General features: G+C 38.9%; 1 protein-coding gene and 2 pseudogenes across 4 annotated transcripts; all 3 read right to left on the reverse strand.

Annotated features, from left to right (window-relative positions):
* Nucleotides 1-315: 315 nt before the first annotated feature.
* Nucleotides 316-7265, reverse strand: LOC148743165 (uncharacterized). 4 transcript variants are annotated; one of them, XM_088763038.1, is made up of 3 exons: nucleotides 3867-7265; nucleotides 3129-3155; nucleotides 316-2549 (listed from the first exon to the last, which is right to left on the reverse strand). In XM_088763038.1, exon 1 carries the CDS (start codon nucleotides 7262-7264, stop codon nucleotides 5630-5632), a length of 1635 nt encoding a protein of 544 aa, XP_088619164.1. In that variant the 5' UTR covers nucleotide 7265; the 3' UTR covers nucleotides 316-2549; nucleotides 3129-3155; nucleotides 3867-5629. The 4 variants fall into 4 exon arrangements, with proteins under 4 accessions (XP_088619164.1, XP_088619167.1, XP_088619159.1 ...); XM_088763041.1 differs by lacking the exon at nucleotides 3129-3155 and having other exon boundaries at nucleotides 316-1648; nucleotides 2227-2549; nucleotides 3292-7265; XM_088763033.1 differs by having other exon boundaries at nucleotides 316-3155.
* Nucleotides 7266-13491: 6226 nt separating this feature from the next.
* LOC148743166 (uncharacterized) lies at nucleotides 13492-14482 on the reverse strand (annotated as a pseudogene).
* Nucleotides 14483-17868: 3386 nt separating this feature from the next.
* Nucleotides 17869-22136, reverse strand: LOC111320916 (ficolin-2-like; annotated as a pseudogene).
* Between the last annotated feature and the right edge of the window lie 5115 nt (nucleotides 22137-27251).

Here is a 27251-nt window from a genome sequence, read left to right on the forward strand (position 1 = left end):
AGAAATCGCAATTCACCTCTAAAACAAAAATAATAAGCTCTCCCAATTGGACACCAGATATGACTGCGTAGTAATAATTGCGTAGTATGCGAAGTTGCAGTGTGACAAAAATGAGTGAGGAAAATAATTCTAAGTGCTGTACAGCGCGGTTTTTAACATAGATAAATGACCTGCTTGTCTTAGATATTTATGATAATATAGGAAGGTCCCCAAGGAATACTAATAACCCGGCGTGTAATTTTGTGATTGACAAAACCTGATAACTCAGGTTTATGTTTGAAAGGGCAAATCATTTAGTACATTTCACTCCAGAAGTAAATAATCTCTTAACTTTCGTAATTATTATTTTGGTTTCAGGCAAATGGTGTCGAGTTGAAAGATACTAAGTTCCTGAAACATACATCCAAGCTTTGTTAGCAGGCATGCCGAATGCTTTTATAAACGTGCGAGGGTAAAAATACATTTGCGGCCCCCTGTATGGAGAGAAAAATCCAAAGTTTTTTATTACAGGGATGGTAGAGTGAATGATGTTATTTCTGGTCTGAGTCATCAAAGTTCTGTACCATTAGAGTTAAGAAAAGCTATCGGGGGAATATGGAGGTTGCTGCAAGTAGTAGCTGTTAAACTCTCAACAAGCTTTACAGGCGGCCAATTAAAGAGCATGGGGCAAGAAATCAAGCACGATTCTCACCCAGTAAACTAAAATGGTTGTTGGAAACTGAGATGGACGAGCAACCAGCGAATTTGAAGTAATCTGGTGGCCTGATCTTTTCTCAGGCACTAAAAATGGGAAACTGACCTTGCGATTTTATGTTCCTAAAGTGATACTTTGATTTCAATGATGTGTAGTACACAGTCTAGTTGACTTGTTCGTCATGTTTCCATAAATTTAGTAGCTGTTTCTTGGCAGTTTTTGTAAGTTTGTTTTAAAAAACGATAAAATGTGTTTTGCATTTAGAGGAACAAACTTGTCTGTAGAAGGCTAAGATTAAACCCTGAATACAGCAAAATGACCCTGTAATATTAATGCAATTCATGTCTAGCTGGGCGCACTATACTCTGATGCCCTTCATTCTGTTGTAACCAAATTCAGAGGAAAAAAAAACACCTGGAGAAACTCTTAGAGGGATAATATCTGTGGACTTTCACCATTTCTATGGTCATCAGGAATGACAGAATAAAGAAGTAACTGTTCACAAAGTCTTAATTCACTTAACTGAAAGAATAATGAGTTGGAGGGAACTATAGATCATTTTTTTCCAAGCATCTCTAATAATTCATGATGGAAATAATAATAACAATGATAACAATAATGATAATAATAATAATAATGATAAAAATATTTACAATAGTTAGAGAAATAATGTTCATTATCCTGATGGTTATAATTCCTATGATTACTTCCATTAATCTAATCATTATTTTTATCATTCATATTACTATCATGATTATTTCAATGTTTATCTATGAACAAAATAGTGTTATTGTTAGTCTAGCTGAATGAGTATCCAAGTGATTGAAACTGGGGCAAAAACAAATTAAGAAAAGACAGTTAAACCCCAAAAACTGTTCAGGACTGCAATTCTTGAGTTGGCTCATTGTGAAAGGTTTTGGGACTTCATTAAGCTAGTGCTGTTTGTAGTGGGCCCTGTGTCAAAGAGAGAAGAGTAGCAGCTGAATTAATAATAATAATACTAAGGACAATGATAGCATTGATTGACCAAAGTCACCCTATGACTAATAACAGATGATACATGACAAACAGCATAAGCAACACACTTTTCAAAACAAAAAGAGCAAGCTAAAATTGCCATCAGATAAAAATAACTGTCCATAAAAGACTGACAGCATAGAGCTGAAAAAATAATAGGGACTGGTTCTGCCATCAGATAACAACAGTCCATAGACTGACCACCCAAGAGAAACAGAACAAATCGGTGGTTCTGCCATCAGATAACAACAGCCCATAATGGACTGACTACCCAAGAGAAACAGATCCACCTGTTAGTTCTGCCATCAGATAACAACAGTCCATGGACTAACTACCCAATAGAAACAGAACTAGGCAGGTGGTTTTGAATCAGAAAACAACTATTTAAGACCTCTGTACAATGTGTCTTAGAAAATCTTCTGCATTCTAACAATCTATTGAAAAGACAAACTATCAGAAACACTTGAATTTCTATTTGGGGGGAGGGGGGAGGAATTAAATGAAAATCTACTTGCCTCAGCATGCCATCCTCATTGAGCAGCCTATTTCAATTTGAAAATGATGATCACAATCATAAAGATAATGATAATGATAACAATAACAAATCATTATTATTATCATTTATATTACTATTATGATTATTTCAATGTTTATCTATGAACAAAATGGTGTTATTGTTAGTCTAGCTGAATGAGTCTCCAAGTAATTGAAACTGAGACAAAATAATCTCAAGAAAAGCCAGGAAAACCCCAAAAACTGTTCAGGACTGCAATTCTTGAGTTGGCTCATTGTGAAAGGTTTTGGGACTTCATTAAGCTAGTGCTGTCTGTAGTGGGCCCTGTGGCAAAGAGAGAAGAGTAGCAGCTGAATTAACAATTATAATAATAATGAAGACAGTGATAGCATTGATTGACCAAAGTGCCTCCGACTAATAACAGATGATACGTGACAAACAGCATAAGCAAAACATTTTTCAAAACAAAAAAAGCAAGCTAAAACTGCCATCAGATAAAAATAACTGTCCATAAAACACTGACTGTATAGAGCTGAAAAAATAGGGACTGGTTCTGCCATCAGATAACAACAGTCCATAGACTGACTACCCAAGAGAAACAGAACAGATTGGTGGTTCTGCCATCAGATAACAACAGCCCATAATGGACTGACTACCCAAGAGAAACAGATCCACCTGTTAGTTCTGCCATCAGATAACAACAGTCCATGGACTAACTACCCAATAGAAACAGAACTAGGCAGGTGGTTTTGAATCAGAAAACAACTACTTAAGACAAGCCCTCTGTACAATGTGTCTTAGAAAATCTTCTGCATTCTAACAATCTATTGAAGAGAAAAACTATCAGAAACACTTGAATTTCTACTTGGGGGGAGGGGGGTAAATAAATGAAAATCTACTTGCCTCAGCATGCCATCCTCATTGAGCAGCCTATTTCATTTTGAAAATGATTCAATAACAATCATAAAGATAATGATAACAATAACAAAATCATTAATAATAACGATAATTATAATAATCATAACAATAACTACAATAACAAAGTCCGTGTTAGTCTGGCCTCTACCTTGCAAAAAATACAGCCCACCAACTGAAGCTGAATTCTTTAAAGGCATTGTATTGCAATTGGTCATTGAGGCACTCAAGCCACCTCACCACGACAAGGTACGAACATTGAGGTGGAAAAAAGGGTCTGTAAAATTGACTCCATGCTGATTCGAGATGAGAAATCTGTGTTCGAAGCTTCTTCAGTTCCCCTCCAAGGGAATTTACTCTAGCTGATCTTTCGGTAAGTTAGGAAGCGAGCTCTTCGGAGTCGTGACTGAGTTTGGCGCCAAAAGATAAATTTTTCGCGCCTTCGGGCTCAAAGTCTAGCGTGGCGGAGTTCACCAGATTTACGATAGTCATAAATCCCGCAGATTTAATAAGTTCGTCGGAGATTGTTTATTACGAAGAAGATAGACCAGCTATTAGACAGAACGTGAACACAACGTGAACGACGTCGGGAATCCTGGCTAACCCCACTACTCTGAACGATGAGTTGGCCGGCTGAAGTTCCCGTGTCGCCACACTTTGGATTTCGTCGGGAAATATCTTAAATACATCGCATATGAAATATTTACGCAAAGGAACGTCACATACCTCTTTCAAAAGTAGATACCAATGCTTGCAAGGGTCAAGTGTGGCACTTGTAATCCTGCAAAGACTCTGCGTGGTTAAGTTAGCCGGTGGAAAGCCGCACGTCGAAAATCCGACTGCCTCTATGACTTCATTTCGAATGGTTTCGAAATCGAAAACATGATGCTTTTCGACATTTCGACATGAAAAATCTCGTCGAGGTTTAATATTATAATATTGGTAAGAATTTAACCAGGATACGAGGCCAAGTCGTGCGACCGCCACAGGTTTTGTGCCAAAACAATAACATCGTGTACTACGATCGCAAAGCGTGAACACTGATCGATCCACCAAGTGACGCAATATACTGGAAATTCGATACGGTTGTTATTAAGGTCGTACGGCACATGAAAATTGCGATATCTTTTGTTACTGTTTTATGGCAAACCAAGCGAAAGAATCATACCTAAATAATCGAAAGAAAGGCTTTTCGAATACGGCGCCTCGCCGGTATTGCCTCTTCTGTGAAAAGGAAGGATCTTTGAAAGGCTACGTGATTAAAAATGTCGTTATAAGGAAACAGGCAGAAACAGAGAAAACGCAGTATTTTATGACCATTACACGCACAACAAACTTCGTTTCATTTCATGATTTTGATTTTCATCGCCAACAGATGACCCCGCGTTAACTCGCACGCAATCGCGTATCTCTCGTGGATTCGTGGGCGCTAATCTGTATAATTACATTGTGGTGTAATTAATGTGATGACATCCACCCAACGCCTTCTTCCCCAAACCTCGGCATCAGTTTACGATGCCTGCTGAGAATTTTTTTCTTGAGCAAAGCTCGTCATGGTGTCGAAAGCCTTTGCCAGGTCAATAAACACAGAACCAGTAACAAGGCCCTTATCCATATTCAGTAGAATCTCGTCGGCGAAATAAGTTACAGCCGTCTCAGTTGAGTGCATTCTTCTAAAACCGGACTGTAATTTACAGAGCAAGTTATGATCATCAAAAAAACTTGCAAACTGCTTGTGGATTAAACGCTCTAGGACTTTAGATACCACTGGTAATACCGATATGGGGCGGTAGTTTCTTGGGTCATCTTTTGAACCTGATTTATGTAAAGGGGTCACCTTCGCTTTTTTCCATTCTGCAGGGATAACGTTTTGTTGGATAGTTAAATTAAAAATGAGCGATAGTGGATAGGCCAGGGCGTCTGATCCGTCTTTTAGTAGACGAGATGGAATACCATCAACACCTGTAGCTTTCTTGGGTTTTAAATCTTTAAGAGCCTTTCTAACTTCCGTCACGGTGATCTTTCGTAGATTAAATTTTTCTGGGCGGACAATTTGCGGTAGCCATTTGGAAAACCGCCTCCTGGTTAGCTCAATTGGTTAGAGCGCCGGATTGTGTTGTGCGGGAGGTCGAGGGTTCGAGCCCCGGCCGGACCAATACTCATGGTCTTAAAATAACTGAGGAGAATTTGCTACCTTTCTATAACATCAGTGAAATGGTTAGATATTCTAGTCTTCTCGGATAAGGACGAATAAATGGAGGTCCCGTCTCCTGCAGGGTTAGGGGTAGGAGACGTTAATTTCCCACACACGAGATTACTGTGTGATGGATTTCCCTCCCCTGGGGTGGGATGTGTGGGGGAAAAAGGTGAGGTCGTTACATGGACTAAAGCGGCTGCCAGAGGCGCCTGATAATGCTGACGTCCGATCTCAACCTTAGTAACACTGTACACCTTAGCAATTCAGCCTATGCTGCTATTAAGGTATCGAATCATTCACTTTCACTTTCACTTTCAAAGGATCGCGCGGTTGATCGGTGGATCGACCTTAAATCTTCGGCACAAGAGACAAAGAAGCTATTGAAGGTGTTACACTTGTCTTTTGCTTCATTAGCTGTACGAGCAGTAGCGCTGCTACTCTTTGAGCCATTTCCGAGTAGCCGTTTTAGGTTTTTCCAGGTCCCACGGGAATCTCCTCTTGTCTCCTGGAACAGTTCGTTGTAATATCTTTCTTTCTCTTTTCTGAGCTTCAAAGTCACAACATTGCGTAAGCGCTTGTAAGAGCTCCAATGAAGCTCATTGTTTGACCTCAATGCCAGATTATGAAAGCGGTCTCTTTCATTTATTAGATGTTTTACCTCACGTGTCAGCCATGGTACTTTATTTCCCCTGACTCGCACGCGGATTCTTGGGGCATGGGTGTCGGCTACTTCACAAAAAAGGTGTTTAAATGAGTCCCATGCGTCCTCAACATCTGCGAAGGAATTTATCAATGACCATGGAACTTTATTTAGATCTTCAATGAAAGCATCACGATTAAAACGCTTGAAATTCCGGGTATCAATTATCCTCGGGGGAGGCGGTTTCAAACGATGTAATTTACGGACGGCATATGTTGCGGAGTGATCACTAAAACCAACTGGTATTACCCCGGAGACATATAGATCCGGACGACTAGTAAAAAATAAATCGATCAGGGTCTTTGAATTTTCAGTTATGCGAGTGAAATTGTCAATAATCTGCCGCAGACTAAACTCTTTCGCCATGTTCATAAAGCGCTTCGTAGATGCAGGTTTATTCGACTGTTTCAGGTCGAAATTCAGATCCCCGGTAATGACAATTTCCTTTTCCCGATCAGCCATTACTGTTAACATATTTCTCAAGCCCTCAACGTAAGTTGCAACGTTGTCCGCATTCGGTGGGCGGTAGCAGGAACAGAAAATAAAACCTTTAGATTTTGGAGGTGTTATTTCCATCCAAAGGCATTGAATATCCGGTTGATCATTTTCAAATTCTTGAATAACTTTGTAATTGAGGTTCGAGGAAATGTAAATGAGAACACCACCATTTCGGCGAGTTTTATCTCTTCGTACAAGTGAATAGCCGGGAAGCTGAATTTCACTGTCACTGATTGATGAATCTAGCCAAGTTTCGTTTAGGGACAGAACGTGCGGTAGGTGGGTCTCACAAAAAACTCGGATCTCATCCATCTTGTTGACAAGACTTCGCACATTCAAATTACAAATTCTTAAGCCTTTTACCGTACTCAACTTGAAGTTTCCACTTTGAGAAGTTGATTTTGGACCAGGGTTTCGCTCAACATTGCCACTGGACAAGAGTAGCGATAAGCATAGGCAATAGGCCAAAGTAGAGGTGGTGTGCTTTGAGAGTTTGACTTTATGGTTGCCCGCCATATCGACTGCTCGAGCTGCAAACTCATTCAGCGCAGTTTGAGCTATTTTTGCCTTGAAGTCGCTTTTCCAGCGCTCGTTTAATCCTTCCAAAGGTTCTTCACCACGCAGACTGCCATGTCGAAATGTTTTATGCCGGTTTACCGGCAAAATAAAGCAAAGAAGGTGAAATAAGTAAAGAGCTGCCGAGATGCCAACCAACCCTCTTGGCGCCATGTCATTAGTATGACATGGCGCCAAGAGGGTTCTTAATGATGTTCTTAATGATGTTATGTTCAATTTAGACCATTTGTTTCATTTGTTTGCAAGGACCACAATGGAAACTACTGGTTCACCTGTAATTGTGTAATAGTTTAAAGACTTTTTTTTTTCTCTTTTTAACTCGTATTTCTTATTACTTCGGTTGTTTGGTTTTCCATCCACGAAATTCGCTGAGCTACAAGGAACGTTTGAAAGCTTTCAAAGAAAACCCAAACAGCCAATTTTAAATTGATTCTTTTCCACATGAAGTATTTTTCTACAAGAACGCCGGAAAACTAGGCATGCAACCAACGTCCAGAGTGTCCTTAATTATCTTTAATATAACTACGACAATAAGGCTGCATAGGACAAGAGCACGAAATAGGGTCAGTGATAAAAATAACGTGAGCACAAGTCAATTAAATCCGTCGGTGTCTGATGCGTGGGAGTGGCTAGACTACTTTTGCCTATTGTTTCAGATGTTTATCAAGAAGACTCCACTTATCTTTTAAGACCGCTGTCATTCACTTGGTCATCACTTTTGCTCTTTTGTTCTAGAGAAAAGAATGGAAATCATGTCATTAAAATTGCTTTTTTTAAGCTCATCACTTTCTAAACCACAATTAAACGCTTTACTTCAAGGCCAGTTAATAAATCGTTTCCGAAGTGGGTAACATCACGAATTATATTTCATACGAAATTCTTTATCTTAAAAAGGAGTAGATATCTCCCTGAGAAATGGTGGCCTTATTATTAGGATATTTAGTGGTCTGAAAAAAAAATTAAGTTAATGCAAAGCTTCGCTTTTGCACAATGTATTTGGCTTCTACGCATTTCCGGTCAGGCAAATATTTCCCCCTTTAATGTAAATTACCACTGCATATGTATCTGATTGGTTGAAAGGTCGAACTGAGTTTTCAACACCAATCAATATTTAACACAACCATGAATTGCTTCATTTAGGACGTCTTGTGCTCATAGGCAGCATTTTGTAAGCTGTTGCACTGCAATTCACACCCAAACTTGCTTGAAAGGTATGTTTACGAACTTGATTGTTTAGGGAAAATATCTCATTAATCTGACGGTAATAGTCCAATATTTTGATTCAAGTCAGAATCTTTTTCTTGCCTTCCATGTAATTTCATGATCGATTCCGGCAGCCGCAATAGCCCTAAGAAAAATGAGAGTAGTTAATATTAGTGAGCTATCGCTGCTTCCATTATGTTTAAGGTCGTTTTACAAGTTGGCAGGGACAAACCGAAATAAAGAGACGAAACTCCTTCAAGACCTTTATCTCATTAAGGTACTGCCATCCATTTTTGGCGAGAGTTAAAGTGCATTCGGGTGCGAGCATTTACAGGCGTTCAATATAGTAAACAATGTTTTGTTTTGTTTGAGTTTCTTGATTTGTCATATTTACTGCTTTTCACTCCTTGTCAGGCACGACTGACGTTATGATAGCGTGAGCAGAGAACAATTCACTGAACATTGAGACTAAAAATTATATAAAGCCTCAGGCAAGTGTTAAATTCGACTTGCCGAACCATTTCAGTTGCTGAGCTTTAGCAAATTTTGAACTTTGATGGTTTGTGAACCTTGGTGGTTTGACATTTTTGACAGCTCTAGTCTTGTTCAACCAAACAGATTAATTGAACCATTTTAACAAGAATTCTGATTGATTATTGTAGCCTATTAATGAGATTATAGAGCATGCTAACGACATTGGAAATGAATTAAAGTTTGTCTAGAAAATTGAAATTAGTGCGTGGGGAATTCAACGGATTCCATGATTATAGGATTGTATTTTGTATTGTATTGTAATCTTTATTTAGACACAATCAATTCATCAGCCTATAAAAATACATATCACATACGCTAAGATATTTAAAATTAAAACTACATACTATAACACTAAAGCTGTTTTCCGTGAATGTCGTGCGTTAGACTTTAAAAATGTCATTGATCTTGATCACTAAGTGCCAAATGAAAAGCAAATTTTTTGAATCCTTGAATTAAAAAAAAAAAACTGGTGTTGTTTCAACACAGTTTATCAATATCAAACTTTTGTTCCTGGGTCACAATGGTACACGATTGGTTTGCTTTGGCTATTAAAGATATTTGAAGTGCGAACGAAATATAAAAGGCGTCCGCGATCCAGATAGATAGATAGATAGTTTAGATAGATATATAGTTTATTAGAATATCGAACATGGCATTCCGTAGACTGAATTGCGTTACAATTACTTAGAACTAGGAATATATAAATTCCAAATACAAATTGAAATTGTAATAAAACCATAAATGCGAAAAACTCTCTATATATGGCTATGTACAAACTAGTCTAAAAAAAAAATTTATGTACACATCCCGGGAATAAAAGTGTTCTTAAAACGATTTGTATGTGTACGGGGCATGGCATAAGCCCTGGACTGTCTTAGATTATATCTGTGTTCTCTCTTAGGAGGTAAGACAGGCATGCACGAGTTTGTGATCCGGGCATGACGTGATAGACTCGAAAAGCTTGCTACACAGAGCCACGCGTCTCGCGTGCAAGGTTACTAAGTCGAACCTGGCCAAACATTCGAAATATGACGTATAAGGACAAATTATGGAGAGCGCTCTCTTTTGCACTCGTTCAATGTCGTCACAAAGATACTGTGGGAGCGCGTGATGGAAAACTGGCGCACAGTACTCTAAAACAGATCTTATCACGGTGCAATAAAAATTTATAATGTCGCTCAGTGGAACGTTGGCGCGCTTTAGAAGAACAATAAAATAAAGGCGCTTGTTCGCTTTCTTGATGCACTCTGAGATATGTTCGTTCCATTTTAAATCTGAGCTAATAGTGACTCCTAGGATTTTTACACTGTTTGATACTGATAGTTCCTTGCCATTAATCACAATTGGTGGAAAACTGTGAGTGTTCCTTTTAAAGTCAATACGCATCTCCTTGCATTTATCCGCGTTCAGTTCCATCCTATTTTCGATCGACCACGCCTCAACAGCGGAAGCTGCGCTTTGTACATCACTGGTCAAACCTCGCGGTATCGTTTGGGCGATAGTCGTGTCGTCTACATACTTCCAAGTGTCTACATGTCTTCCAATGTCTCTGGCGATCTTGGGCGCCAGAGACATTGTGTTTGCAAGCATCAAGCTCATACCAAACAAGCTACGCGATTCAATGGGACGATCCGTGATGACTGGAAACGTATTGTCGTCAGTCCGAGAGTTTGAAGTGTTCGTTCCGTTCTCGGGCAACACCGGCGGAACGGAAGGGTTGTTTGTTTTGTTGGTTTGAAAGGTGTTACCTTGAATATTTAATAAGCTCGACGAGCGGTTATGCAAATTACTAGATTCGTGGTCCAGTGCAGCAATTTGGTCAGAACCCATCGAATCATCTTCATTTGGAGTTGGAGAGACGTTGGCACGGAATTGTCTTGCAGTTCCTAGGCACGATACACAGTTACCTCGCTTTCTGCGACCGCCACGGCAGCCCCGACGTGTGGAAAACGACGATAACTGTTGAAGTACTGATCTTGAATACGTCAAGGCCATGTTTTGGGTTTAGACTAGATTTGAAACTTAAAATATTAACAAATCTCTCTAAAAAATAGAGGGAAAACATGGAGCGTGAAAGGTTGTGTGCTGCCAGCAAGGCGCTCTCCTGGCAGAGAAACATTTCCTCAGAGAAACATTTCCTCAGAGAGACATTTCCTCAGAGAAACATTTCCTCAGAGAAACATTTGTCCTTATCTTGGACAGAACCAATGAGACTCTACGTTAACTAAGTATTAAACACTGGAGAATAATTCTCTCAGCAAGACTACTTCCAAGCCATTCTCTCTTTGTACGAAAAAAGGTACCGCTCTAATCGTCAATTAATGTCAAAGTCATTTGATTTCTTGATACATTCGTCAACATCTGAAAGAATGATTTACCGAATGGATGAATGCATGAGTGTGAGATCTAATGCTTAACGGTTTTTGGAGCAATTTGCTATTGAGTATAGGAAGTAATATAACCCTATATTGCTTTCATTTTGCTTTATTGCTCTCCCTGTTAGGTCCAAAAAACTTCGCCACTTTGTCAAACAATCGCTTTCCAAACGATAACCAGTTCCTGACCTCTCTGCTATCCTCACCACACCTGCTCCTTCAAAGCCGACTTATTCTCAATTAACTGCTTCAGGCAACAATGAAAGTCATGACACTAACTTACCAATACAACCTTTTCCATTTCCAACTAAACCCGCTTTGCATCAGCAACTGCTACGTAAGAACCGATGGTGTTCACGCATCCCCGTGTGAACTGACACACACGGGGATTGATGAATTACATTCGTTCGTGTCTGAAAACGAAATGAGAGCTCGCCTAATAAGCTCTTGTGAGATTAGTTGATTCTTGCGTGACTTCCGGCGGAAGCCAAAATGAAACATTGGTATGACACTGTCAAGTACAGGCGAGTTCAACCTCTTCGGAAAAAATTGGAAAACATTCTATCAAGGGAAGTTGCAGTAACACGATCTCACCTTCCCAACCATCTCACCCCTGGGGAGGACATCCATCATACAGTTATCTCGTGCGTGGGAAATGGATCAAATAACGTCTGTTATACATGAAAGTTCCCTTTTTTCTCAAAAATGGAATTTCATAAATAAGGCACTTGAACCGTAAAGCAAGCAAGCACTTTGAAAGATCTTTTTACAGATACTTGTACTTTATTTAAGCCAATTATCGACTTCGCTACGAATCTTGTTCCTTCTCCACAGTGTTTGTTCATTTTCTCAAACAATTACTGCACCAGTACACAGAAAGATAGCGCAATCATTGTTTATTCATGATATGGAATCAGAGATTTATCTCTGTGCGCTTAAGTGAGTATTGCAATCCTTTAAATCGTTTTAACTCTATCGACGTATAACGTATATGCCACTGGGATAGATAGCGTTGAGATTCGAACGATGGCAACTATTGTACTGAAGCACCAAGCTCCTTTGTTCCTCAAAGCACAGGAAACGAGAGTGAGAAAAAAAATCACAACCGTATGAACCACCCTTTTTAATGAACTTAGTGAGAAGTCCTGATTGAGTCCTTCAGTGTACAGCGCTACCAGCAGCACTGCTCCTCCTCGCTTCAGGCAAGCGTAAAACTGAATGTGCCTAGTGAGGTGGTACACGCTGGATCACTGTCTCTGTCTGGAACAAGACTTTTTATCGACGTGAAGTAAACTTTAGAATATTTCTTAGCTTAATATGTAAATGTTTTACAATTTTCAACTTGGAAACTAATTGATATTGCATTTTGATAGAGTTTGTAAATAGGTCTGAGATTGTACACGTCATTTACGCTTTTTATTTATAGGGATTTTCACGCTAACCTCTCGATTACAATTTCAAGATGAACTTTTTACTTATATTTGTATCTCCTGAATGAATTATTGTACTTTATGTAAAATGATTGGTCAGTTTTGCTGTGATGTTATTGGTTGAAAGACTCAAGGGGCGTAAGTCACTCGTGATTAGTCTGTTTCGTCTGTAAAGTTAGGTCATTCTGTTCGGTTCGTTTGTAATGTTAATGTCGTGAATGAGTCGTTTGTTTGGAGCCAGTAGTAGTTGACACCTGTTTAGGGGAGTTTGTTCTAAGTTAGTAAACTAGCCTTTCAGAGTCAGTCGTTCAAAGTAGTTGGTGCTGTAGGTTAGGCATTGCGCAGACTCCCAGTCTATACTGTGGTTCGTAAGTCGATGATGTTCAGCAATGTGATTGATGACATCACCTTTCCTCGTCGCCCATTAGTGTTCAGTCAGTCTTCTTGCGAGGTTTCTGCCACCCTCTCCAATGTAGGAGGCTTGGCAGTCGGAGCAGTTGATCTTATAAGTCGCTCCCTGTCTGTTCCTCGGTTCGTCCTTGTCTTTAACGTTGGTTAGTAACTGATGTAGTGTGGTGATGGGTTTGTGGGCGACGCGGATATTGAAGGGTTGTAAGATGCGCGAGATGTTCTCAGACATGCCTGTTATGTACGGTATGGTTGCTGCAGTCGTAGGAGTTGCGGCGTCGTTTCTTTCGGTAGTAGTAGTAGGTCGGTGAGTGTTTCGTCGGATGAAGTCGTCGCTGTAGTTATTCTTTGAAACAACACGGTAAGGTATTTGTTCCCTTCGGATAAGCTGTCTGTCGTGTTGCATACTAGTTGCGCGCGTCGTGTTAGAGTTCTGGGCCGGGTTGTTCAAAGCTGTGTTAAGATAACCCAGGGTTAGAGTGAAATTTGATTTCAGATCTGAAAGCTCTGAAAGAAAATTCAGCTTAATTCCATTTGTCTACAATTTGATGATTGAATGTCCTAAAAAGAACTAGGAAAATTATCCCAAAATTGCTTTTGATTAGAGAAATTTAGAAACCTGGATTAAAATTTAACCCTGGGTTAGAGCTAATCGGCCTTTGAACAACTGGGCCCTGATAGTTTTGGCTTTGTATGATTTGGGTTCTAGGATGACTTGTCTAGGAATATGTCGGTGTGTGTCGGTTTCCTAGAAACTGTCTTCTGTAGTGCATTGTCGTCATGGCTTACCAGGCAGTGTAGAAAAGGAAGTCTGCCATTTTCTTCGACTTCTCTGGTTAACTGTATGTCAGTGTTTTTTCCATTGAGATTGTGGTGGAATGCGTTGATTTTGTCCGGTCGTACGGCGGTGAACGTGTCGTTGACGTAGCGTAACCAAAGCGGTATCGTTTGTGGGCAAGTCATCACAATTTCTGCTACAACTACAGAAACTGGAGACCCCATGGCCGTGCCGTGTAACTGTTTGCAGTGTTTACCCATTTACTGAAAGTAAGTTGACGTTAGGAAAAGGCTCAATAAGTCCATAATGTCGTCTGCCAGTAGCGGTAGTGGGTCGGTAGATTGTCCGATTGCAGTCTCAGTACATTGTAGTGCCAATTGAAGTGGAATACTTGTAGACAGTGATTTCACATCAAATGACACTAGTTTGTAGTCGTTAGGTATCTGTACAGTATTGGTAGCGTTAATGAAGTCCTCAGTGGATTGTAGTTTACGTCGGTCAACGGCTGTAGTATTGTCGTTAGGTACTTGGATAGTTGGTATGTAAGAGAACCACAGAAAGAAACAATAGGTCGCATCGGGAAACCAAGTTTGTGTAGTTTCGGCAAACCGTAGAGTTTCGGTGGCTGTGGTGCTGAGCACATTAGTCGATTGTACCGTTGGGTTTTAATGGCGTTCGTCTTCAGTAAACAGTAAACTGCTTCTGCAAATACTTCTTTTTACATCTGACTGGACATCTTTCCGGATTATATGGGCACTCACATATTATGGCTTGCGAATTATCTTCGTTGTCACGGAGGCCGCCAGGATGATTTGTTGTCGCTCGCTCTCGAAGGGCAATATCAGTCCAGGCCGTTTGCGGTTTTTCCGAAACCAATATCTTCCTTTACCATATTTCTCTGGTTTTCTCGGCCTCACCTAACAAAGTAGAGCATTAGATAGAACCAAGCAGCCTGAACTAGACTTTCGGGATTTTCGTTTCCTAACTGGTTCGCCGGAAACAACTACTTCACATCTTTGCACTCTAAGGCTTGCTTGTGTTTTGTAGATGACAAAACCCCCGTCTTCGCCAAACCTTTTAGGTGGGAATCTAAAGCCTCGTTAGATGATACTTACAAAAACTTTGTCGTGTTTGATGGAAAATGCTTTCCTGTGTAGAGCTTGAGTCAGGTACCGTTCAAGACCCGCTCGAATGGGTTTCACGGAGTTTCGCGAATAGTGTTGCCCACTAACTGTACTTACCTTCACGTAAAATTTGCGAAGGACTTCAGCAAGTCTTTCTGCCGGGAACTCTTCATTGCTTTCCGTTACTCCTTTCTCTCTCGACCAAACTTAAAGATAAGTACAATTTAATTGAATTTAACTTTTATTCGTTGTTATGGTTTCTTGGTGAGTATCTTTTAATTCGTCAAATGCAGTGTAACTTTGTAACAAATATGTCCTATTAAAAGTTTCCTTACCTTCAAAACCTTTAACCGCATACGAAGTCACTTCCTTGGTTTTTTGGGTACTCCATCATTGACAAGGATAGTTACATCTTCTTCGCTGACCTCGGCGAATCGATTAGCCATGCTCATTATAAAGAAGCCTGCTTGTTTAGTACAGAAAATGTTTCACGGATGGGTACTATCAATCCGGGTATTTTCTGCGGACGGGCACTATCCATCCGGGTATTTTCCGCGGACGGGCACTATGGGCTGATAGTGTCTCTCAACGCATGAACAATAGCGCGGCCCGTGATCAATTTAGACCAATAAGAATCGGAAAAAATTTAGTGGTGAACTATGATTGCCCATAGGTGTACACTGCTGACGTGAGCAAATGCAAGGACCAGTTTCCGCGCGCTTGTTTTTACTGGTCACGTAAGATTTTAGTGTTAAATGAAAAGGTACTCTTTCGTCACAATGTATCAATGTTATGTTATAAAACAGTTAGTACGATTTCAGAGCTGAGCAAATAGTTTCCAGCAATCTGATTGGTCGAGCGGTTTCTTATATGACGCTATATAAACCGCTCCATGCGGTTTATATAAAATGTTAAAATAAAATGTTAATAAATGTTACTAAAATGTTATGATTTTAGAAATTTCTCTGTTGTTCAGCTCTGAAATTATGCTAAAACAATTATTCGCCTCAGGTTCGGTGAATATTGTCGAATAATCGCCTTGACTTCGTCTCGGAGATTATTCGACGATATTCGTCTCGCCTTCGGCGAATAATTGTTAAATGGGGTGAAACACCACAGCGTACACTATTGAGTTATGGATGCACTTGGGAGGTTTGCTGAACAATCAAGAGGTTATAGTCGATCTCGGCTATCGCTTCGCGCGACTCTTACGCTTCTTTCGTTCTTAGCAACCTCCCGCGTGCACCCATATCCCAATAGCGTACGCTGTGGTGTTTACCATTTGTTCATTATTGTTTGCTATCGGTATAATAGCTATTTCAGAAAACATCTTCTTACAAGATGGATCAAATTACGTCAGTTATTCGTGAAAGTTCTCTTTTTTTTCTCAAAAATGGCATTTTATAGATAAGGCACTTATACTATAACAGTAAAGCAAGCCAATTTGCTTTGAAAGATCTTTTTACAGATAGTTGGACTTTATCAACGCCAATAATCGGCTTTGCTACGTTGTATTGAAACGAATCTTGTTCCTCCTCCAGACAATGTTCATTTTCTCAAACTATTACTGTTACAGTATCAATTCACAGAAAGAGTGCACAATTATTGTTTATCCATGATATAGGATTGAAGATTTATAATAGTGATAATAAGGAAAATAATGATAATAATAGTAGTAAATTACAAATTATATAACGCTTATTGCAGGCCTCTAAGCGCTTAAAACCCTGAGTGTTGGTCCGGCTTGAACAGGCGCTCTACCTCTTCAGCTAACAAGGCAGATTTCTCTTTGTGCGCTTAATTGAGTGAGAACTGAACATTTTTAAATGGTTTCCGGTGAACTCCGAGGACGTATAATATAAATGCCACTGTGATAGAATAAAGGCTGATAGTTTCGAAAGAAACTGTTTGGGGCTGCGTCGGTGGGAGTAACGAAATAATTTGGATATATCAACAAAGTTGAAATGGTAAATTGGCCACCGTAATGATTACAAAAGCTAATCATTACGGTGGCCAATTTACCATTTCAACTTTGTTGATATATCCAAATTATTCCACTGTGATAGATACCGTTGAGATCCGAATGATGGCAACTGTTGTACTGAAGCACCATGCACCTTTGTTCCTAAATCCACATTAAACGAGAGTGAGAAAAACAGTCACAGTCGTATGAACCGCCCTTCATGAAATGAGCAATCTGTTCGAGCCGACAGAGCTGAATAATGAAATGCTACGTCAGTGGTTATGCGCTCAACAACGCGGGCTCTAGTGTCCTAGGTCTAGAATTTAGCGAAATTAGCGGAAAATAATAAGGGCTGACCTTTAAAATCGAGGAACTCTGTTTTCATCGAAGGCACTTTCCTATTTCCAAAGGTTTAAAAGAGAAAATTAATTTTTGAAAATTTTTAGGGGTGTACTAAATTTTTGGAGGTTGTTCTGTAAGAGAAAAGCGGCAAGGAAAACGACGCCTCGAATCAACAGAATAGGAAATCAACCATGCGAACGACTCAAAATTCGTGTTTCCGCGGCAAAACCTAGCGCATGCGTATACGTTATTCAGCTCTGTCGTTCGAGTCCTTATCTGTACAGCACTGTCACCAGCATTCCTCGTCCTCCCTTCAGGCAACCGTAAAACTGCTATAAGGATTCGTTCTTTGTCCGGATAATTAATGCATGAAATAGTCTGCCCTATGAGATGGTACATGTACAAGCTGGATCACTTGCTCTCTTTGGAAAAAGACTTTTGTGGACGTTAAACAAATTTTTTAGAATACTTTTTTGGTAGACGTGTTTTACAATTTCTAACCTGGAAACTAATTGATACTGAATTTTAATATAGCTTGTAAATAGGGCTCAGATTGTACTCGTCATTTACGCTATTTATCCATAGGGGTGCCATGCTAACCTCTCGATTTCCATTTCAGGATGAATTGTTTGATAAATATTTGTATCTCATGAATGAATTATTGTATTGTATTATTGTATAGTGCAAACACGAGCTCTCCTTCAAATTTTTATTAGACTTTGCTTTTGATCAAATGAGAGACTACAAAAGAAGCCAAGGACAAGGTTAAGCTGTGATAAAAAGTATAAGAGGAACATCCCATTCTTAGAATACACACCCCATTGTTTGGTCCTTTTTACTTCTCATCAAAACTTAAAGAGCTGAGGTTTTGATCAGAACAATCGCATTGTAAATTCATAACTGGAAGATGGATTCTCTTTTCTTTTTTTTTTTCGGAAAACAAATTGCTAAGTTAGTTGTTCTCATCAGAAACTGGTACGGGGAGCCACTGAGGTACAATCCGTACAGATCGGCATGTATATATTGTATCGCTTATGGGCGTCGCAGCCAGAAACCCATTTGGAGACGGGTTTAATCAATAAACTCTCATTAGATCATAAAATATGCAAAGTCGAGCCAGATTTTCTGATAGGTTGGGTCAGAAAATAATAAAGAACAAACTGAAAGGGACTGTGACAAGAACATTATGCTTTTACACTATTGTGGCGATAATGTTTCAATTCAAGAGGATAAATTTGAACTGTGCTGTGCGAAGAACTGTGGTGATTAATTAAATGAACAATGTGGGGAAATCTAACTCAGAAAACTTCTTTCCATATACGTGTACCGGGGATCTGAGGCAACTGCACTTCGGTCAAACCAAGAGAATTGTCACATAACCTTGTTTTTTTTATTCGTTTAATGCTTTCCACTACTTTCAAATACAAGTCAAAGTAAATCCTCAATGCTTGGGGGGAAAGAACGCGCGTGATGTGACGAAACAACGGCTGCGGAGGACACTACAATGTGTAAAATGGTACCCGTAGAATCTTGGTCGCAAATTTCAAAAGTTCATCGAAGTTGCACTTGATGGCTGCTCTTTTTTCACTCTGACGGTTGGATGAATAATTAATTAGGTTAGCAGCCAATGAGCTTTGCGCACGAGTCCAGCCCACTGAAAGTCAATATCAACACTGCATGAGTAGTCATCGCTTTTACAAATGTTCTACAAACAGTTCGGTAAAGTAATTGATGTTACAGGTTGTTTTTCTTTTTGAATAAACTTATGAAATCGTTTACTTAATGCTCCTCCTAATTAATTTTAAGTTAGGTTTATAGCGGGTTTAAGTTCAAATCGTTTCCTTGTCAGCTACTCTTTTATAGAAATCGCCTTATACCTTGGTTTTGAATTTAATCTCGGTGCGTTTTAGTGAGTAGTGAGCACCCCTGAAAGTATACCAAACGACTCCATCAGCATAAGAAGCATGGGGACCACTAAGGTACAATCCGTTCAGATTGGATTGATGGCAGTCGTTGTACCACCAGGCCCCTTTATAGTGTTGTGCGCAGTCGGACACGTGATGACCACGATCGTTGTCTTGATCTTTCGTAGAAAACTGCGTATTGCTGGAATGAAATAAAATTTCATGTAAGCCTGTCTCTACCATACTTAAATTTATGGAGAATGTTTTCTGATAAAAGGCTCTGCAGCTTAGTCTGCTCTAAGGATTACATGGAAAAATTTGCACAGAGACAGTAGAGATAGACACCTAATAAGACAAACAGATGGACAAGGATTGGTCGTTAACTTTGTTTGTTTCGGATGGAAATTTCGTTCAGCATATTTACAAGAAAAATATCTCTCTAATCCCACTTATAAAATAAGATAAAATGTATTATGCCCTAAGGATGCCTTGTCACGTTAGGAAGCTATCATGATGTAGTCTTCGTGGGAATTCATTTAACGAAGGTACAGAACGCAGAACTTGGAATAGGCCGGTTAACGCTTCAGCACCTTGGTAACAGAAACTTGTGGGCTGTGTAAGTGCCGATTTATTTTCGTAATTCCTTAATCCGAAGGAAGTAATGTCATTTCGCAGAACAAATCGAGATCTAAGAATTTTGGGATTCATTCTGTGCAGTATCTTCAACAGCCTCTCATGATTTCTTACACCAGCCAAGTGCACGGATAAGCTTATCGCTATCAAGTTCATTGCTTGCACATATCTAATATTACATTGAAAGGGATAAGATGTCGTTTTCACCAAAATTAAAGGCAATCTTTTCAAAAATAATCTGTATGCGGTACTCAGTCCAAACGAATGCCTGTCTCACTTGTGCTGTATCATAGAGTCACCAGCCGTGCCACCGTATCCTCCAATCAAAAGCCGGTACTTATCAGCCTCGTCTGCCACCTTAAAAGTCGTGTACTCAGCGTAGGTGACGTTCCCATCAAAGTCTTCTAGGTCAACTCTCAACATGACATCATCAGTGACTGTGAGACGGTGAATATAGTCGTTTCCAAGCCAGAACTCGCTATTTAGATTTCCAAAGCCTTTTTTGTAGGATTCCCATCCAAGATAAAAGTCAACAGAGCCGTCTAAGCGTCTCTGCAAAACGGTCCAACCTCCACCATCCGTTTTCATATCGCACAACACTTGTATTGCTTTGCCGCCATCTGGGTTGATGGTAAACACCCCACTGGAATTGTGACCATCTTGGAACAATTGAGAGCAGCTAATAGCATCTGTTGACAAAAAAACAAAGATCATTTTGAAGTTATTCTTATAGATAATTAAGCAGTGATAGGAAACAGTGGACATGGAAGAGCCACCAAGTGGAATGTCCATTGCTAAATTATTATTTATTATTTAATTATTATAAGTAGTGATTGACGTCAATGAAATATCTAACGCTATAACTCACCGCAGGGTTTTCCCACATAGCCATCGTCACATTTGCATCGAACGCTACCATCTTTGTAGTTGGGAATGCAGATTCCCTTTTCGCCGCATTGAAAACTGTCATCCTCACATGCACTCTGTGAAGAAAAAAATCTTGGATTAACTATTTTTATTTCCTTAATATGAATTATAATGGTTCGAATTAGAGGCCTTTCAAGGACAAGTACAGATTTTTTTGAGTGCCTCTCAAACTTTCTTCAACTGATTTAAAAAAGAGATGAACGGAATCGACATTTTTTTTCGTCGATGAGACTTTCCAAACGGTTGAAGCCGGGTAAAAAACGCAAAAACCTTCTCGAGCAAAAATGAAGCCAACATCAAAATCAATGTCATAATCCCAAAGGCCTTTTGAAGAGCGTTTTCGCCGGCGCTATTGTCTGGGATCTTGATTTTCATAGTTCGTTTGCATCGCGTCTTGTTTCGCATAACAGTAGCAAATTTCTGTTACATTTCGCAAAACACTGAGAAATAAGAATCTTCATCTAACGGTAAACGAGAGCAGTCGCCTTCGGTAGAATCTGAGAGAAAGCCCGGTCTAAACTAGCTAAAGGAAGACTTTTCCTTTTCTCTAACTTTCTTTGCTCACTTTTCCTTTCTTTTGCTGTTCCAAATGGGTTTTTGGAATTTGCTTTAGAAAATGTAAATTCGTGTTCCTTGCTGTGGTTGCGAAATGATTTTTCTCGCGAGTTTCAATGAACATCGCCTAAATGAGGTGCGAAACTGTTAAGGACCAACATGAGCCTTGAAATTGAATAAAGGCGTCTTGACTACGTCCATCTATACCTTTCGTCCTAGCTAACAAATTTTAAATATCAATAACTCAAACAGCTCTAAAAATTGCATTGTTTGGCTTTTCTTACAGAAGGAATGATTTTTTACCTTGATCTTTAATCTCTGGGCCGATGAGTTCAAGGAAAGTGAGGGGTACAACTTGGAAAATTGGTGAGGTATATATCAAATCAGAGAAGATTTTTTATGAGAAATAAAAGCTTGTCTTTTTCTTTTTTCAGTTGTCATTTCCTTCATTTTACCCAGTTTCACAATACCTGTATTCCTCTGTAGGAAAATTCGTCATCTTGTGTAAAAATTTTCCACTGCAGCAAATCGATCACAGTCGCTTAGCTGACATTTGAATATCTTCCCATCTTCCGCCGGTCCAAAGTTGTAAGATATACAACGGCTTTCGTCCACACATTGCCACTGGCACGCATCTTCTGAATCCACTTTTGTCTCCTCGATAACCCCCCCAATAAGCTTGCGTCCACTGATCTCTGCCGCAAAGTTTACGGCATGCATATCATTTGTATTCATCCGACCAAGTCCTAATGCCAGCGCTGTTGGCAAAGAGACTGAGAACCAGAACAAGAACATAATTTGTGTTCCTTTAGTTCCTTCTTCAGAATACACAAAATATCTGCATACCATATTGTGCGAGCCTTTCACAGCGGAATAAAACACGAAGTAGTGCTATGTCAGATAATGTCCTAAAGTAGCTTATTTCAGGAATATTTAAAACCCAGGATTACAGGAGGTGCATCAAAAACGAATTAGAGTAAATCATTCAAAGCGTAATTTAAATTTCAGCAACTTCTTGATTAGAAATACGTATTCCGTACACGTACACAGATATCAGTAATTTCGCTGCAATTTCAAATTACATGTAAATGAACTTAATCGGCCTCAAAATCAAGTAGATCACTGATGGTCAAATAATTCTTTTTAATTCTAGAATACAAGTTTTCAACATCACACGACGTTTCAATTTTGGTTTGTGTCTCCACTCACTTTTTTAAGGATATCAAATTTATCGAAGGTCAAATAACCTCGCCCATTTTGTACTTTCTCGAATGTTGATCTGAATACCTATTTATAGTTCAGAATTATACATTTCTGTTTTCTTGTCTCGATTTGTCATATCTCGAAACAATTAATTTTATCCCAATAGGTCAGGGAATTACACTACCACTGTACAGACCGCTGCATCGAAATAACTTTCAAGATAATTTAGATAGGTAACTTTAATTTCAGCAACATTCTAGTGAACTCGAACTGGACGATTAGGTACTAAAACAATTGCCGCTTTTGAACAAAGTCCATTAAACATTTACCTTACAATAATTGGTATTATAATAATGATAATAATTTTTGTATTGTTTTACCATAAAAGCTTAAGAAACTACATCTTCTTTACTTCCAGATCTCACAAGCAATGAATTGGATGGAGACCACCCAAAAAAAAGGAAAAGAAAGGACAACCGTAAACAGAAAAGAGAGAAGACAAAAAAGAAAGAAAGAACATGAATAATAGAAATTAATATGAAACGTATCGTAATTAAACCTGAATTCTGTAATGTCTACGTTTCAACCTGTTATAGTTAAAAGTTATTAAAAACATGGATTCACATTAATGTCTTTCTCCAGTTTAAGGCATCATATTCATGTTTCATTGAAAGTTTAAAACTAGGTACCCCACAGAATAAACTACAAGTTTATCATTGTCAATGAAATTGAGTCTATGAGCTGCACAAGATGAGCGTTATTTTAAGTAAACCTCCCTTTAAATTCTGACTACAATAAAATGGCTATGCATCCGAGGTAATATTGTTTACAATAATAGTGGTTTGAAGTATTCTAAAAGAAAGCGTTCATAAGTATCAAGAATTGAGAACTTCAGTGACGTTTTATGATTACCGTCTACTTAAATCAGATACAAGCAGCTCTCCTAAAATCGTTTCCTGAAAGGGTTTATAGTATCAGGAATGAAATGGAGAACTTCAGCGAGATTATATGATCGCCGTGTAATTGGGTCAGCTTTACGAAGCTCGCGTAACAGCCATTCTGAAGTTACAATTTCTTCCACGGAAAACATAAGCGTGAAGACCTTTCAAGCTAATTCCAATGTAAACACTATTTTAAGATTGGGATGAGTAACGTTACCTTTTCCACCTGAGATATTCCCATGTCTGAGTTAGCCGCAAGAAAGGCCACTTTTAATGAACCTAAACGTTTCAGTCAACCTATACAGCATTATACAGCATTGAATTAGAACCTTGAGGGGAAAAAAATATTTACTTTTTGCTGATTATCCATTATTTCTTGATTTGAAATGTTCCTGTCTTTTAGTAAGTTTAAGTTTCAGGTGTTCTTTAAAAGAAGTTGTGTGCTCAGAGAATTTTCAAATTACAGGTTTTTGTACAAGAAAGTTCTTCAAAGACAAGTGACATCCTTTAACCATAGGTTTCGAAAATACAATAAGGACATTTAGCACTCAGGACGGCAACGCAGATGAAGACGTCCATTAAAAAGTGAACTTATGTTTTTAGTTAGGATTTCGCGAATGGCTACATTTCAGTTACCGTATGTATGCAGAGGACGGCCGAAAAATGTACGAAGTTTAAAAAAACCGCCCCTTTAAAGCTAAGATAAAAAAAAAACAGAAATAAATGGTGACTCCATATTGACGATTACACTGCGGTATTACGAGTTTCCATTGTGACAGTAAGCTTTTAAACATGTTCTCAGTTATGAAGACTGTAACTTGCCTCTGCATCTTAATTATAAATTTCACTCGGAAATATGAACTGTCTGTTGCGAGCCTGAGAGTGACATGCTCAGCGGACGTCCTGTTTAAAGACTTAAAAGCTTGTCTAACAAAAATTTATTTACTCTTTATTAGGCAAGGTTATTTTTTTGTTTTTGTTTTCTTTTTTTTAGGTCAAAAACTCTTTCGAATTTCAATTGTAACGATTTGGTACCAAAACAGTTGCGCTTTTCGGCTGAATTCATTAAACATTTACCTTGTTTACCACTCATTACAAACTCGACAAGGTAATGTAAAAAAGTTCTTTATTGGGTACCACTTATTGATATACGTAGTCTCCGTGCTCCTTACGACATCCACATAACAAGAGAGCCTAGATTTAAGAATAACAGGTCGATACCATGACCACCGAAAGAATTGTATAGGGAATGATATTGATTAAAAACTCTCAATTTCTATGTGTTTCAAAATGCATGAAACGGTGAAGATAGAGACGCCACCAGACAGCCCACTTACTATTCCTGAGGCGTTTTTTTCAGACATCCATAAGCGAATCGTTATTGCATGATGATTGTTTTCACGAATAAAATTTAAATTCGTTATTTTAATTTGAGGAGAGCACGCGCGCAAATCCATATAACTCATTATGGCGGGAGATGCAAGCAACTTTGGCGTGTGGCTGAAAGCTTTAGACTTCTAAGGTTGAAAGAGAAAAAAACTATGGCACTATGGTATATCTAGAATTTATTTTAAAGATCATTCATTTCATGATTCACACCTTTTCTTTTGTTATTCGACAACCTTTATTTCACTTACAACCCTGTTGAATATTAAAAAACTTAAAGTCCGGGGAGGGCATGATAATGTAGCAGGGAAGAGCGGGGCTGATGAATTGAATTGGATTGTAAATGAGGGATTTTATTTGTAGAAATCCTTCGTTTCAGGGATCATTCCGTTTCGTTCCACTGCCCATTCAGACCAAGTGCGAACTGCCCACGATGTATTTATTCTTATGTTTGGCGGTATTCGAGATTCCTTCCTCTTCTTAAGTTTTTCATCGGCAACGATCAAAATCTTTCTTACCGCTTCTAGGCAATTCGATGGGTCTGTCCATCCATCCTTGATGCTTTTTTCAGTTACTACTTGCTTTAATTATTCCGCACACACATTCATGGAGCAGGCTCATCACTAGCTACTAGACCGTCAAAAATAGAATCAATGCTAAAATTGTGTTGTAATATTTCTTCTCAAAAATTAATTTGAGTAAGAAAAGCTCCTCGTCGCTATACATGCCGTCCATAATAACAGCACAAAAACAGTGAAATGAGTCGTTGAAAAACATTTGTACACATTTACCGAAAAACTAGTACACAGGAACAAAAACAAAATATCAAAAAATAGAACACGTAAACAAAAAACAAAGAAAGTGCAATATGAAGTCCCTTGTGGACTCGCCAATATATCAAAGTACAAAAAGTCTAGCGCTTGTTACGGTGGAATTCGCAGCAACTTTTCATAGTCTCGTGAGATACGCACATATCAGGTTGCTTTCATCGTATTTGCTATGAACCGACGAAGGTGTGACTAACGCTCGAGCGTAAGCCCTTCGCTCCGACGAAGGGCTAACGCTCGAAACGTCAGCTTTTGTAATCGTTACGGTGGCCAATTTACCATTTCAATTTTGTTGATGTATCCAAATTATTTCGTTACCCCCACCGACGCAGCCTCAAACAGTTTCTTTCGAAACTATCAGCCTTTATTCAACCGTACTAATTAGCTGGTCTTTGGCCCCTTGAAGAGAGGATCGTTATAGAACGATCCCTCATGAATAATGTCATCAAATAAGTCAGATAAATACCTCCCTTTTTGGTATTTATTTCTCACCTAAAGAAGAAAAGGTTGGCCAGCAAGTGTCGTTTTTCCCGTGTATATTGATAGAAATAAACTTATTTTTTGGTATGTTTGCAGTATATACTAAAACAGTTCTTCACCTGCAGTACCGTGGATAATTGTTAATTATTAATACTTTCATTTATGTTTGGACCCGGATTCAAACTTCTGTGGATCAAACATTTGAGGGTTGTCTCCATAATAAACAAACAGCGACCGATTTGTAGCATGTGGAGTTCAGAAAAACTTGTCGTAGTGACATCTATGGAATAAAGTACCTTTCTATGTTTCCGAAACCTCATCCAAACACTAAGAGGAAAAAAGAACTGGTGAGATTTATGTAAACATTAGCCGCAGTCGATGGTTTGCCTAACTTTTGAGAGTTCCCTCGGCTCTCTTTACGTATTCAAACACAGGTAAATTCCTCCATCAGCTTTTGTAAGATATTTTGCCAAACAAGCGCAAACATGTTTCGTCTTAACTGTGCGTACACACTTTTATGCAGACAAACCTAACGACCAAGAAGTGCGCCAAACATCAATTTAAGCACTTTTACTAGTTTGAAGATGAAATTTCTAGCCTTAAACTGCCTGTCAATTGCATTCATAACAGGAAGATGTAGTATGAACTTCAGTTTTTAACAAGAATGATTATGTTTACTCAAATTGAAAGATAGAAAACCGGTTTAAATTCATTTGAGGCGAAGGCGTATGGGCGTTAATGAATATGAACATCGCAATACAATTATATATGGCAAGGTAATCTTGCAGTGGAAACGAGCGTGAAGATTGGTTGTTACTTGGTCGGTGTTTTGCCATACGGACTGTTTCCGCGTAAACGGTCAGAAGCCGTGTATTTTTGTTCACAAAAGCTAGCAAACTCAAAGTTTAGTCCGAGTGCCATGTAATAAACTACTTTGTCATATAGATACTGATGAAATACCAGGATTTTCCCTTTAACTAAAAAATCATCTCTTCATCGCGCGCAGTGAAGATACTATTTTTATCTTTCACGTGTGAGAATACTGGTGTCACCATGGTTACTAACACCATTAGCCAATTACAAGAGAGAGCTTTCCGCTCAGGTGCGTGGCCGGTTCTTTTAAAATT

Source organism: Stylophora pistillata, chromosome 1 (assembly GCF_964205215.1).
Source record: "Stylophora pistillata chromosome 1, jaStyPist1.2, whole genome shotgun sequence".
NCBI lineage: Eukaryota > Metazoa > Cnidaria > Anthozoa > Scleractinia > Pocilloporidae > Stylophora > Stylophora pistillata.

Coding starts and splice junctions, on each gene's coding strand:
- LOC148743165 (XM_088763038.1), bottom strand. CDS start 7,264: ATGGCGCCAAGAGGGTTGGTTGGCATCTCGGCAGCTCTTTACTTATTT.